The sequence below is a fragment of the Macrosteles quadrilineatus genome, unplaced genomic scaffold (genome assembly GCF_028750875.1).
Source record: "Macrosteles quadrilineatus isolate MER2022 unplaced genomic scaffold, UCM_ALF_1.0 Scaffold_9__3_contigs__length_116548681, whole genome shotgun sequence".
In the NCBI taxonomy this organism is placed as follows: Eukaryota; Metazoa; Arthropoda; class Insecta; order Hemiptera; family Cicadellidae; genus Macrosteles; species Macrosteles quadrilineatus.
In genome coordinates, this window is record NW_026542602.1 from 47,398,209 (window position 1) to 47,413,920 (window position 15,712).

Consider the following 15,712-nt stretch of genomic DNA (forward strand, 5'->3'; position numbering starts at 1 on the left):
TAGAACACGAGTTATCGGGACAGATTGTTTTGTCCACGTTCCAAAGCAGAGAAGACGTAAGTTTGACAAGAAAGCGATGAAATGCAAACTTATTGGATATGAGGGTAATGATGGATATCGTCTCTGGAATTCATGGAAATGTACTGTCATTCGGTCCAGGGATGTAAAATTTTTGAAAGAGCCTATTAGTGAATCCATAGTAAATAGGCCTATATCTTCAGAAGACAAAGTCCCCGATGAAGAAAAAGATGAGAACTGTTCAGCCCCTGTAGTAGAAAATGTTCCCATTCCTTTTCCTGAAGATGAATCGGAAGATGATAAATTGACAGACGAGGAAGCAGAACAACATGAAGAAAACGTTGTGCAAACTCGCCAACTTCGAGATAGAGCTATGGTACGGCAGCCCATTCGTTTTGAAGATTTTGTGATGAGTGCTGTTATGGGGAACACACATTATGAACCTAATACATACATGGAGGCATCGAACTGTGAAGATCATCTGCAATGGCAAAAAGCAATGGAAGATGAGATTAACTCACTTCACATGAATGAAGTGTGGACACTTACTGAACTACCCAAAGGTCACAAAGCCATACCTTGTAAATGGGTATACAAAGTAAAAACAAATGCCGATGGATCCATAGAGAGATACAAAGCCCGTCTAGTAGTCAAGGGATTTGCACAGAAGAAAGGAATTGATTATAATCAAACCTTTAGTCCAGTAGCAAAAATGCCAACAATCAGAAGTGTTATCGCAGTAGCTGCTAATGAAGGCATGAAACTTACACAATTTGATGTGTCTACTGCCTTTTTGTACGGCAAAATAAATGAAGAAATTTATATGCACCAACCAGAAGGATTCAGTGATAACAGTAATCACGTCTGCAAGCTTAATAGAAGTTTGTATGGTTTGAAACAAGCACCAAGATGCTGGAACGAGAGAGTTGGAATGGTCCTAACAAAACTGGGACTGAAAAAGAGTGATGATGATCCATGTCTTTTTATCCGTAACAACAATGGACATAAGTTAATCGTTGTTCTATATGTTGATGATGGACTCATTGCTTCAACTCATGATGAAGACTTAAATTCATTCCTAGTAGAATTGAAAAAAGAATTTAAAATCAAGTCAAAACCAGCAGATTATTTTTTAGGATTGGAGATTTCTAAATCTGGTGAAAATATCAAATTAAGTCAAGGAGGATATGTTTCAAGAATTTTGGAAAGATTCAACATGGAAAACTGCAGATCAGCACCAACACCTATAGTAAAATCTGAACAGGAAGACAAAAGAACAGATGAGACGTCTTTTCCGTATCGAGAAGCTGTCGGAGCTCTTATGTACCTCATGGTTAGTACCAGACCGGACATAGCGTACGCAGTGAGTGTCGTCTCCAGAAGCCTAGAAAATCCTACAATAAATGATTGGTGTCGAGTGAAGAGAATACTCAGATATCTTCAGGGTACTAAAGATTGTGGAATCGTGTACAAGAAGCACATTGGAAGTGGCGTTCTTAATTGCTACAGTGATTCAGACTTTGGTGGTGACCATGAAACCAGGAGATCGACAACAGGACTACTGACTCTGTACGCAGGTGGAGCGATATCATGGATCAGCCAACGACAGCCTTCTGTTCAACTTTCCACTACGGGAGCAGAGATAGTAGCTGCGAGTGAGGCGGCCAGGGATGCAATTTGGTTAAAGCGATTACTAAGCTCATTAACTGAACTTAAAAGTACACCTGTGATCTTCGTAGACAATGAAGCTGCTATATGTCTAGCACAGAATCCAGAGCATCACAGAAGAACCAAACACATTGAAATAAAACACTTTTTCATTCGAGAACAAGTGACAGCAGGAAACCTGGAAGTGAAGAAAATTGACACAAGTGAACAACTAGCTGATTTGTTTACAAAACCTCTTCTTGGACCAAGGTTGAAGGTTTTAAGACAGAAAATTGGACTGGCTTAACGTTCCCATGAAGTCTCTAAGGAAGCCTTGAGTAGGGGGAGTGTTGCATATAATAACTATTGGACTATGTTTATTATATTTAGTACTCTTTGACTTCCTTATGAGAATTCAAATGTTTTTGTTTTACATATGGTTTTCTGTTGTTCATTAATTATTCTGTAAATAAGTTTGACCAATTTAGTACATCATAAAAGTTTCTTCCAGTAAAGTATTCTTTTCATTTCATTCTATTTAACTTGTAACAATAGTATTTTATAACATTTTTGGCCATCATTTCAGCTCACCTTTTCACCGTTGAATAAAGATGACATAGGTGTCACTACAGAGACCTATAGCAAAATATGCCTACATGAGATAACAAACTACTGGATAGATCAACAAGGGCAATGATGGCCCAATAATTTAGTACTGTAATCATTAAAAACAACTGCACAGTAAAAAAAAATTTTACAAAGCATTTTCAATGATAAAAAGTGTATTAGTAAGAATCAAAATACAAAGTTTGAGCCTAAAGAACTACTTACAGTATTGCATTATTTATCTAAACACAAAAACATTTTACTTTGAATGATTTGATTTCATGCTGTTTCCCTCTGAATCTTTTGACATTTTTAAAAGACTGTCTGCATATTGCTCGACAAGTAAAACATCATCCGAGTCTTGCCCTGTTGCTATTCGTATAAGCTGGTCAACCAATTGCAAAGCACAATCCAAAGCAGATGACCTTTTTTTCTCATCACAAGTGATATCGAGTAATTCATCAACTATGGAAACTGCTACATCATACGCAGATTTACCCGATGCCAGTCTATGCAGGATGTTATCAATTGTTGATAATGTTTCTACGCTAACATGGTCTTCAGATTGTGTTTGCTCATTTTCATAATGTTCTTGAAGGATGCCTGTACTATCTTCAAACTCTTTTGGTTCCTGTTTAACCTCATCGGAAACACCCGTCATTTCAGAATCCGCTTCATCCTGTTTTAACACCCTTTGCTTTTGTCTCTGTTGGGCCTCTGGTGGTGTGCACTTGTAGCTAAGAACCCTTATTTCATGTTTCAACTCCTCTTTAACTTTTAACTGCTCTTTTAAAACTTTATTCAAATTTTCCACATCGAGTTCATATTTTTCAAGTTCATCGGTAGTGATAACTTTTCCTTTCTTTTTTTCTTGAGTTCGTAAAAGTTCTTTTAAATTCCAGGTTTCATGTTCAAGCATAGTTTGCAGTTTTAATTTCCGGGAATTTTCTTGTTCCAAACTGATAAGCTCATCAGTAAGACGAGATAGTTCTTTTTTTTCCTCCCACATAATTTTGTTGTACTTTTTTCTGAGCAAGTCAACTTCATAGTCCCTTCTGGCCTCATTAATCATCTTTTTTAAAATTTCATCTTCCATTAAATCAATATTTAAATCTTCTCCAAACTTTTTTATGACCTCCTCTTTTATCTGTTTGTTCAAGGTCTTTGTTATTTCTTGCATTTCTTTACAACTTTTACTCAAACGTTGCCTCAAGAGTTTTTGCTGTTTGATTTTGAGATTTTCTCCTTCTGTTTCCACCTCCAGCTCAGCTATTCTGTTTGACAGATTAAAAAGAGCCTCACTATGAAATACCAAAGGATCACGCACAAGACCATCTTCTGGGTGGCTAGTTGATACAAAGTGGCGAAATTGGCTTAAATTTAGCACAACTATAGTTTCAACATCGTTTAGTTTTTGTTGCTTTTCAAACTGAACCGCTTCAAATTCCTCTGTAATGTTTTGAGCATCCGTATCCAACCGAAACAACTCACCATTATAGACATGTAACTCTTTCTGGTATTTTTCCAAATGCTTATGTAACTCTGAAATACTTTCTTCTATCTCATACCTTTGGTTTCTAGAGCTTATAATATCTGCAAATAGATTAGGATCACATCCTTCTGGACAGACATTTTCATCCAGTTTTAGTGGTATGAAGTCTTCATCATCTTCATCACCCAGTTCGTCCTCTGACGAATCTTCAGATGTTGAAGACTCACTTTCTGAATCATCTTGAGTTTTGGATGTTCTTTTTTTCTTAAAGATACGATTCAGGAATTTTGAAAAATTGGTATTCATAGTACTTTCATAAACATGCTCTTGAAGGTCTGAAAGTTTCATTTGCAACACGGCAATATCTTGTTGTTTTGAATCAATACAATCTTGAATTGAGATTTTCTGACGTATCTTGTCATTTCTTATTTGAATTGTATTGTTCAATTTATGAGTGATTTTATGTTCTCTACCAGCATAGCTGTTAATGATTACAAGCTCCTGGTATAATGTTAAGTAAAAAATTTCCATGAGTTTAATATCACGGGCATATTTAAGTCTGTCCACACATAACTTTTCTAGCTTTTCATCAAATTTATCTATCCTTTCTTCCATTTCCCTTACTATGGCTTCTTGTCTGTGAAGAGTTTTTACCATTCTGACAACTTTCAGCTGGTGCTCCCATTCTGTGTCAGAGTTGGTGTCATCAATAAATGATGATCTTGCAGATTCCAAATCAAATTCAGTAGAAACAGGATCAGAATCTTTTATCTGTAGAACATGGAACTCCTCATCATATGGCTCAGAAACAGGGTGGTATACAAGAGGATCAGCTCCAAATTCAAGTCTAAATATATGTTCGGGAAAATTATTTTTTAGGTAACATTTTGGAATTGGCAATCTCTCTTTTCTAAACATTGGGGCTATTTCTTCTTGGATGGTATCCAAATCATGATACAACTGCTTGAATCTGCGTACTAATGCAATTTTAGAGCCACGGATTTCACACACCTTTTTGTTGAATGCTTCTTTTGTCTCGTAAATTTCTCTATGAAGTTGAATCATCTGCCAGTATTTTTGAGCTGGTGTCATCCTTTTTTCCTGAGGCACCTTATAAGTTTCCGCTGATTTTAAGTTGAAATCACCTATGGTTGTGGCAGCTTTTTTGTATTCTGCTATGTCATTTGGGTCATCTTTGTTTATATCTGGTTTCAATTCCAAAAATGTCTGCCACTTTTGAGCACGCTGGTCTCTTTTATTTCTGCGTAATTCTTGTTTGAATAATGCTTTACGTGCTTTTAACGTCAATTTGTTATAGAAAGGCTGAGCTCTAAACATGGAACCAAGGATTGACTGCCTGTGTACAGTTACAATACTTCCAGTCTTTTGTGATCCAATTTCAAAGGTATGATCACTGACTGTAGTCGGAGGATCAAAAACATGCTGCAATTCACATTCAGCTTCCAAGAACTGTTTTGAAAGTTTATTGTGAGTAAAAGCTTTTATGCGTAAATCTTCATTTTTTATTGCTCTAACAGTGACATCAAGACAAGCAATATTGTCAACAAAGTGGTTTTGCATTTTCTTCACGAGGAAGCGTGAACAAGACACTTTGAATGACATCTGACGATTCATCAGTTTGATATCATCAGCGATTTTTTCCTGCAAAGCTGACGTGATTCGAGAGTCTAATTCAAATACTGAGTGATTTAATTTTTGACTTAAAGGAAGTGAGTTGTTTTTGTCGAGTATGTACTCAAATTTCACTTGCAAGTGTATCAACTTACGACGAATATTTTCTTTGCGTTCATTTGCTACTTTCAGGAGATTGATCTTTTGCGCATTTATTTTTGTTTCTTCAAGACTCATCTCCAGCCTTCCATCTGCATCTAACACCACTTCTCTTGGAACAGGACCAAATATGACTGAAGTCTTCCTAGAAAACTTTCTTTTCTCATTGTTTTCATGAACATCCCCATGGTCTAGATGTAAAGAAGCTATATTATACATGAAAATGTTACCATCTGAACCACAGCTAAACATATATTTACCATCGGAACTAGAGCATAAGTGATTGATAGTTCCATTTTCTGTATCATGCATGGGAAGATCAAAGAAATGTTGCATATCAAGACTTTCTTTGCTGTGAGATACCAAGCGAACAACTCCGTTAGCCATGCCAAATGCTGTTATCTGCCCTGAGCATAGATTGGTAAAGCAGAGAAGAGGTGTATTCATTGCATTAGGAACTGGAATACTGTTTACAGAACCAGATCTCTCCAAATTATATTCGTACAAAAACCCACAGTCGTAGCCACCCATCGAGAGCAAAAAGTTATCAGATGGTAGCATTACCACAAAAAGTATAGGGCTAGGGGTTTCTGGATAGAAGAGTGGAGGGAATTCCACCTCATCATCGGAATCCAATAGGAATAATTCTTCATCAATATCCAGATTTGGATTATCCTCCTTAAGTTTTTCTAGCTCTTCTTGTTTTTTTACTGTTTTCGCTGCCTTCTTAGATTCAATATCTTTTAATTCTTGAGAACGAATAAGCTCTGACTTGATACTTTGGAAGTGTATGGTTTTCTTAGCCAAATGAAGGTCAAATGTAACACTACTTTCATTAGTACTTTTTTCTGGTAGCCCAACTTCGGTTAAACTTCCATCAGCACAAGCGACAAGCGCAGTTGCAGCTAGTTTTGGTCTCCAGGTAATGTGAGTAACTGGACCAGGGAGTTGTAAGTAGCCTACAGGAAGGAGTACAATATACTCTCGTTTAGGAAGAATTTGATAGATGAAAATCGTGCAATCTTTACCCCCAGAGACGAGTATATTACCTCGAGGATTAAGGCCAACTACTGTCACCGGGGCGGTGTGAGATTTCACCCTCTGTATAATATTAATACTTGTAGCCGTGTCTGGAGATTGGGAGAAAGAGTTACCATTACGAAGAGCTCTTTCAACTTCTCGTAAACTGACTACAATCATCCGCAACATTCCATCGGCAAATCCACCGACTAAAACTGCCCCAGTAGCTTCTACGTGTACAGGTAACCATATCAAAGCTGTTCCTGGTGCACTAAAATGTCTGCGAGCCAAAAGATTTTTTGTAATAGTTTCATAAATTAGAAGACATCCGTCACTACCGAGAGTAGCCAGATAATGGCCAACAGGAGATGTAGCCATTGCTGCCACCGAGCCTGCATGACAGACGAACAACCTTCTAGGTAGAGGACCCTCAGCATTCAGGCTAATGGACCATATTCCTCCATTCCCATCTTGTCCAAACCAATCATAGTCTTCACAATTTGAATTCTTTTTACTGAGTGAAATAATTTTGGCTTCTCCAAGATCATCTTTTACCAAGACCTCTAACAAAGGTTGCATTTCTAAATACCAGTCTTCGTCATCCGAGGGATCAGCGGTATCAATTGTGACTCTGTTCCACTGTTTGATCCAACCATCTTTACTGACTGATATTATGTCGTCAGTTTGAGCATTGTAATGTATCTGCGAGATGTCTACGTTGTGGCAGTTGCCTTTCGCTTTCTGTTTCACTTCCAGTTTGATTAGGCGATCTTCCCAGACCAGCAGATTACCCCATTCGCTACCTGATACTACTTTTTCATCTGGCATTGCATAAATGCCATTGATGTCGCAGAGCTCAGTTTTACCGAATCGGCCGAGTTCTCCTTGGAGCTTCAGACCTGTAAAGGTTTTAGCCATTTTCCAGAACTTGATATGTCCCAGGCCGCAGGAAGTCAGTAGACCCGGTACAAACTGTGAGAACTCAACATTAAATACGTCTTGACCGTGGCTTTTAACACGAAGGATTATTTGAGAGGTCTTCCAGTCCCAAATAGTAATCAGGTGATCTGGCTCACTTCCCTGGGACACAAGCATGGTTCCATCGGGACTGTACGCGAGATGGGAATATCCACGTGTTGTCCCACCGGCCATTTTGGATATTATGTTAAAAGATGGCCATTCGTAAATCACAATCAGAGGCTTAGCACATTTTTCACCGACAGCCAGATGAGGTTCCGTTGGACTTTTCACAACGTGGCCGATTCCACTACCACTGTAACTTCTCTTGAATAAGAATGTTTTTGTTGAATGGTCAAATATATGAATCAAGGTTCCAGAATAGTACACCAACGTGTTTTCGTCCACGACACAGAGATTAAAAGGCTGCTGACAGTCGTAACCAAAAGAGTATTCAAAAGTTAAAACTTCAGCCAAAGGATTCACCTCCACCAAGGTGGCCTCACTATCTGGTCCTGATATGCTTGACTGGACTGATAAACTTTTCTGTGAAAGTGAACTATCTCGTTTGGACAACCTAGAGGTGCTTTTAGACATTGAAGATACCCCTAAATGAGAATCTGACATTATGAGAAATGTATAAACTGAAATGAAATAAAAGATTGTTGATGGTTCTTATTTGAAAATCACTTATTTACCCTCCAGTTGTTATTGTTAGTTTTTCATGATTTGCTGGGTTTAACAGTTATTGGTAAACAAGAGCAGCTGATAAGTCAGTGTCATGTTATCATTTGGATACTTAATTAATTGCAATTTTAATAAGAAAGACTTTTAAATATTTATGTTTAATATTGAAATAAATGTGTTACTGTATAAAATGGTAATTTAAACAAACTCATTGACAAAATATCATTTGGTGGTTTGATATGAATATAAAATTTGTTGTCTTATTTGAACCTCAACTGCATTCATCCATCCATTCCATTTAAAAGTGCAGGGCAAGAATAGGCCTATATAATTACAATATGATACATTTATATATTAAACACACATCCCCACAGAGTTATCATCATTGTGGATCAACTGAAGACAATTTTATGTAATTTTGTTGTTTACTATCTAACAAAACAGTTTTTAAATTACTGCTTGCCTTCTGGTATTACAACAGAGTATCCAAGAGTGTTCACAATGAAAACCTTACCCTGAAATGTAGAGAAAAATAAAGTGCTTATACATCGGGCACACCAGTATATCTGGGCATATGCCACACATTTAAATTTCATATTTTATAATAGGCAGAGAATCAGTTTAAAATTGTTTTGGTGAGTCGGTAGAGCCATGGCAATCAGGCCCAAGGCAGCTATGTCGTGGGTTTGGATCCTGGTACCTGCCACCACTTTTTATCAGTACAGTTAACCCTTGTCCTGCACAGACTAACCCTTTGCTTTGCGGGATACATTCCAAGCACAGGCCTCTGTGCCCATGTGGACGGGGAAATGCAGTGTAAAAGAAGCTGCCAACTTCCAAAAAACACCAACAAATTTACATAGTCAACCTTGGTTACAATGAAATTCTTTTGATTTGAAGAAACAGACTACTTGATTACATGGAACATTAAACAGCTGAGTATCTGTTGAGTATGTTTTCATTTCTGATAATCTGGGAAAGACTTTCCATCTCCACATTTTCCCACAGTAAATTTATTGATAAAACTTTTTTTAAAGAGATTGGCAGGCTCTTTTACCTTACATTTGCCTCTCTACATGGGCCACAGAGCCTGTGCAAACGTATCCAGCAAGTTAAGTGGTGAGCCAATACAGTACTGTTAAAAAGTTGGTAGGTAGCAGGATCCGAACAAACGAGATCACTGCCTTAGGCTCAAAGTCCGAGGCGATACTGACTGAGCACTCACTGAGCAACCAATCCCTCTGAGAATATTCTTCATTGGTATTTTCAAATACAATTTTCTGTTGATGTCATTTAGACTGTATATAATTAACATGATTCTAACATGTGATTTATCTAAATATTTTGGTTGGTAATTTACCAACATTATATCTAACCTCTTATTTAAATTTTTGTTTTAGGCTTTCCAAATTGCATTTTAGATTGTAAATTTTCCATTCAATCTAAACTAATTGGACTTGAAAATAGACATTTTCATAAAATAATATAAACATTCCTAGAAAATTCATCAACGATGAAAGGAAAAGATTTTCCTGGTAAAACCTTTAAAGCAGAAGGGGAAATAGATTCTGATTCTTCCGAGGATAAAACAGATCATTTGTCATACTCTTACTCATGTGTCAAGTCGTTTCGCAAAAACCAAACCATCATAGGGGACTTGGCTGGTCTGTATAACCGACAAGACTACCAAGGGAATGACCATCAACCGGCTTTGTACAGTTTATCAGGGGAAAGGAATAGACCTTATAGCAACACAATATACTGCAGTCCTGCCATGGATAGTGACAGTTCGGAATATGAGGAGGAACGAGTAGTGAAACTGGCAAACAATATACCTGACAACAATGTGTCAACCAACAATGAAGCTCAACCTCATCCCATCAAAGTTTTGCTCTACCAGTGGTTCAAAGAACAATTCAAACAAGTAAATTCCCTCTGGCCACTTTTACCAAGAGTTTTCAAGAGGAACCAAAATATGAAAATGGAAATGACACTGAATGGGGTTGACAAGGAAAGAAAGGATAAATTAATTGAGTACATAAATAAGTTGAATCTGACCTTTGAGGAACGTTGCAATTTGTGTACGGGCAATGAAACTGTTCTTGAAATAGATGTAACCTCCATAGCGGACGACGGAGAACGCTTGCAACGCTTCTTATCGTTCTTAAAAGGTTTAGAATATTTTAAATCAGAGATTCCGAGCTCAAAGTGTGAGGTAAAATCAAACTTGTTGAATCCACAGTCTCAGGAAAGGTACGATAGTGTGAAAAAAATTGGGATGGTAGAAAAGTTAGATGGGGAAATAATCCACCGCAGAACTTCTAAATATCATGTTGATAGAGGCTGCCAAATCTCTATTTCATCTTCAACATCGTCTGAGTCAAATGAAAGTATAAAAGGGAAATTGAAGCAAGGGAAAAAGAAAGCTGGACAGATAACTACTATTTCAGGTACCAATGGACAAGGTTTGGTTGACCAAAACAAAAATTCATTAGAACAAAGCCATGAATTTTCAGACGCTAGAAAAGTTCACTTTGAGCAGAACATTCTTAGTGTTCATACATGTAAAAATACTTTGAGAGATAAGTCACCCCAGTTTGTAACTAAGATGGAAAGTAGACCATCTTGTAAATGTTTAATGCATGAAAACCGAGAAGATTATTACAGGTTTAAAAATCAATGTTTATTAGGAAAAGGAGATGAAATGAATAATAGTTTCATCAAATTTGTGAAAGAAAAAGAAAATAACCCATCCCATGATTCACACAATGACCTGTCAAATATTGTACCAGACGAGATAGATAGTAATAACTGTTCCACGATTGGATTGGCTGATGAAAGAACATATGAACCTAGTGAAGTAAACATGCAACAAGATTCAATCAATAAACCAGAATATCAATACACAAAAAATCACCTGAAATCAGACTCAATTGAACACTTGAAAGAAACTTGCTCCAATAATAAATGTGTTTTATCAAGTATTAACAATGGCCCTTTTAACGGGAAAGATAAAAAAGTGCTAGCTGAAAATGCCTGTTCCAAAAGTTTAAGTTATTGTTTGGATTCTCTTCCAAACGTAAATAATGCAAAGGAACGAAATATTACAGATAATGGTAAATTTTCTGAAATAAATAGATACAATAGGACTAAGGGTACAAGTTGCCATAAGTATAATGTATACTTAGAAAACCATAAAAGACCATGTTGTAATGGGGTAATTCCTACACATTTGTTAAACAACAATAATATAGAGTTAAAAGAAAGTACCGGTAACCGCAAAGATTACAATGTATTTAAAGAATATAGTTTTGTGGACAGAGAAAGAAAAAACATTCAAGAGGAAAGTATTGATGATTGTTGTGTAGACTTTACTAACCGATCTACAGAAATTGACAACTTATCAAGAGACACATCCTTGAATGACGGTGTTGATAATAAAACGTATCTTAAAAGTAACAACAATAAATGTTGTTTGGAAGGCTGTGACTGCGGAAAAAGTGCAAAACCTAAATCCAACATCAGAACAATCGTTTTTAGAATCGGATCCTCCAAAAACACACTTAGTATATGCTCAAATCAATCTTTAACAAAAAAGAGTCCTAAACTTAAGTCATTGAGGCCTAAAGGTTTACACAGAAAGATATCTGCAGTTTTCAAAGGAAACCAAACGAGTAATGGAGAAAGTGTTAGGTTAATATACAAAAACAAAAACACCGAAAACACCACTAATAACTCATCAGTAGGTGTTGAGTCGTTTATAAATAAAACAAATACTAAAACAAGCTCATGGACAACCTGTGATTTCAGTACCGTTTCAGATTCATTTCCTAGCACGACGAAAGGAACACCACAAACATTTACGCAAAATTCAGTTATTCCTGAATCATATTTATTAACAGCTGATGCCTTGGGGACTCTAGTTTCTGAAATAAAACACCAACAGATGGAAATTAATTACATGAAAAAACTATTGGAAAATCACATAATGTAAAATTAGTTTTTTAAAAGCAAAACGTAGACTACCAGTACGTAAAAAATGTAGGAACTTAATAACTATTTGAGTTATTTTAAAAACAGTATATTTAAGTGAAAACAGTCAACATCGATTATTAAAAATTGTAGCATTAAAAGTTGTAAAACTTGTCATTTTTATCTATATACTTAATACAATAAGGGTTTTCTCTGAACCATACCTTTTTCAGCCATTCTATTCAAACAAATAAACAATTTTTATTTTTACGATTGATGTGTCTTTGTAAAGCTTATGATCTAGGGGAGTGTTAAAATGTTAAATAAAATGTTCATTACTGTACCTTTAAGGCTTGTCCCCCCCTAGCGTTTCATTTTAGCGAGTTTCCCATATAGGGAATAAGCTATTACCGTAGTACTCATGGTAAGACCTGGACGCGGGACCGATTTTTTTTTTCGTTTTGAGGTCCCTAGAGGCCAAAAACACCATCCGTTCAAATTCATATATATATATATATATATTTATATATATTTATATATATATGTGTCCGTTAGCACGATAACTCGAGCAAAAATGATCCGATTTTGATGAAATTTGGTACAAACGTGTAAACCTACGTTTATTTGAACGAGTTCGCGATCCAGCATGATCGGACCATGGGAACGGGGGTTTACGGGGGGTTTTATGGGATAAAAATAGGTTTTTCCCATTTTGACCCAAAAAACATAAAATTTAGCGATTTCTTTCCAAACCATTTTGTAGAGCTTAAAAAAACAAATAATTTAGTATATTGAAGCGTTATTATGCGCCTAATGGTTACGGAGAAAATTCAAAAAAATTGTAAATTTAAAATTCCCATGTTATTCTTATGGAGAATAAGTAAACTGTTGTAGTTTGCTTGTTTATGAACATATTTTGATCAAATTTGGAAAACGTTTTTATTTCTTACTAACTATTAAACAGTTTTACCCTCCCTGATGCAGCAAACCTAAGTACTTGTTAAACTAATTCTATTTAAATCGGGAATAAATGTTATATTTTTAAGTAGACATTTCAGTATAAATCAAATCACTCAAATGGAAATTCACTTAGTCTGCAGGTTTGCTGCGGCGGGGGTATATATATATATATATTTTTATATATATATTTATATATATATATATTTATGTGTCCGTTAGCGCGATAACTCGAGCAAAAATGATCCGATTTTGATTAAATTTGGTACAAACGTGTAAACCTACGTTTATTCGAACGAGTTCGCGAACCAGCATGATCGGACCATGGGAACGGGGGTTTATGGGGGGTTTTATGGGGTAAAAATGGGTTTTTCCCATTTTTGACCCAAAAAACATCAAATTTTGCAATTTCTTTCTAAACTATTTTGTAGAGCTTAAAAAAACAAATAATTTAGTATATTGAAGCGTTATAATGCGCCTAATGGTTACGGAGAAAATTCCAAAAAATTGCAAATTTAAAATTCCCATGTTATTCTTATGGAGAATAAGTAAACTGTTGTAGTTTGCTTGTTTATTAACATATTTTGCCCAAATTTGGAACATGTTTTTATTTCTTACTAAACAATTAACATTTTACATAAAAAACACTTTTACCCTCCCTGTTGCAGCAAACCTAAGTATGTGTTAAACTGATTCTATTTAAATAGGGATAAATGTGATATTTTTAAGGAGACATTTTAGTGTAAATCCAATCAGGCAAATGGAAATTCGCTTAGTCTGCAGGTTTGCTGCGGCGGGGGTATTTTACAATTATATTTGATATACCAACTTTGTAATTTCTTTATATCCGTTTATATGAGAGTTTAAATGTAAACAGCTGATCTTTCAGTTGAATGTTTAATCACAGTAAGATACAGTTTATGAAAATTTATTTTAAATACGCTCCTTTTTGTATAACTGAAAACTAAATGAGGTAGGTAAATCCCATGGTGGAAGGAAAAAACATAGGTGTGCTATTCCCACATATTCTGACGTCACTCGGATTGCAAACAAAAGATCACCTGATTGTAACTGTCAAATTCGTATATGTATTTGTTTTGATTTGGTTGTTATTGTTTTTATTATTATAAAAACAATAACAATCCAATCAAAACAAATACATACTAATTTGACAGTTACAATCAGGTGATCTTTTGTTTGCAATCCGAGTGACGTCAGAATATGTGGGAATAGCACACCTATGTTTTTTCCTTCCACCATGGGTAAATCCCTTATCATGTTGTGGATCTAAAAGCAACCAAATTTATTGTAAATGATTTATCCTACTAATATTATAAATGAGAAAGTTTGGATGTATGGATGTATGTTTGTGACAAGTGAACGCGAAAAATACTGGTCGGATTGGGCTGAAATTTGGAATGATGATAGCTCACATTCCCGATTAACATATAGGCATATTCTTATTTCAAAAATCCTTTCGGGCTCCGCCCCAGTGGCTCTGGAGTTTCCCATGTTAACCTTATGAGAAATGGAATTATTGAATCTTAACAGCTGTTTCAATTAAACAAGTTGGTTCTGTTCTATGATGTTCAATAGTATTAAAGTTACAAGGATTACCAACAGGGTGCAGCACTATTATTTCTTTTACATTTATGACAACAGCTAATTTGCAACCAAAAGGCGAGTTAGCGTAGCGAACGTGCTAACCTGAAGGCAAGTGAGCGCAGCGAACGAGCTCCAACCTAAAGGTGAGTGAGCGTAGTGAACAAACTTCAATCAGGACGTGATTGAGCCATGCGAACGAGATAATCTTGAAAATTAAGAAGTTAAACGGGGCAAAGCCCGCGGGTTACAGCTAGTTAGTTATATTCACCAAATAACTGAATGAAACAAACATTATCTTTGGTAAGTAAAACCGTATTGCATTATTCGTTTTGCCTCGGAAAACAAGTTTTAAACCCTACTAAAATGTGCAATTGGCGCAAGGGTCTCGTAATTAATTATTTTTTTTAATTAATTTTTTGTGTGTTTTTACGCCAGTAGAACTTTTTACATTTTAACCAGGGAACGGTCCAAACCCTGGTCTTGTTATTATCTAACGTTGACCTTTTTGTTTGATAGCATCATTAATTCATAGCCCAATGACATATGGCATCTGGGTCTGGAAACGATCTCGCAAGGATTCTAACCAGCGACCTTCATATTTGAAGGTTAGCACTATAACCACTCGGCTACCCAGATAATATATTTAGATACAATTAGATATTTAACTAACGCTTTTGAGCTCCATCGGTCAAATTAGACCACAATACAATACTACCAAAAACTGAACTTCCAGTAGCAACTAAGCGAGTGTAACTCAACTAAAATAGCTTAACCTGACATGAGGTGCAGCCTAGAAATTAATTATAGAACTACTACAGTTGGTTAACCAGTGTTGTAAGTACAGACAATTGATAGGTCTGGTCAATAGACGAGCAGTCTAAGGCGTTGACAGAACTGTAAATGGAGGAATGGAATCCTTTTTGGTGTGAAACTCAAGAGTTATTCATCTGCCTGAAGCAG

The 15,712-nt window shown here is 36.0% G+C and overlaps 1 protein-coding gene across 1 annotated transcript; it reads right to left on the minus strand.

Moving 5' to 3' along the window:
* Positions 1–2,459: 2,459 nt before the first annotated feature.
* On the minus strand, positions 2,460–8,158 carry LOC129003413 (cilia- and flagella-associated protein 44-like). The gene has a single exon (XM_054431705.1). It carries the CDS (start codon positions 8,156–8,158, stop codon positions 2,531–2,533), a length of 5,628 nt encoding a protein of 1,875 aa, XP_054287680.1. The 3' UTR covers positions 2,460–2,530.
* Positions 8,159–15,712: the final 7,554 nt, after the last annotated feature.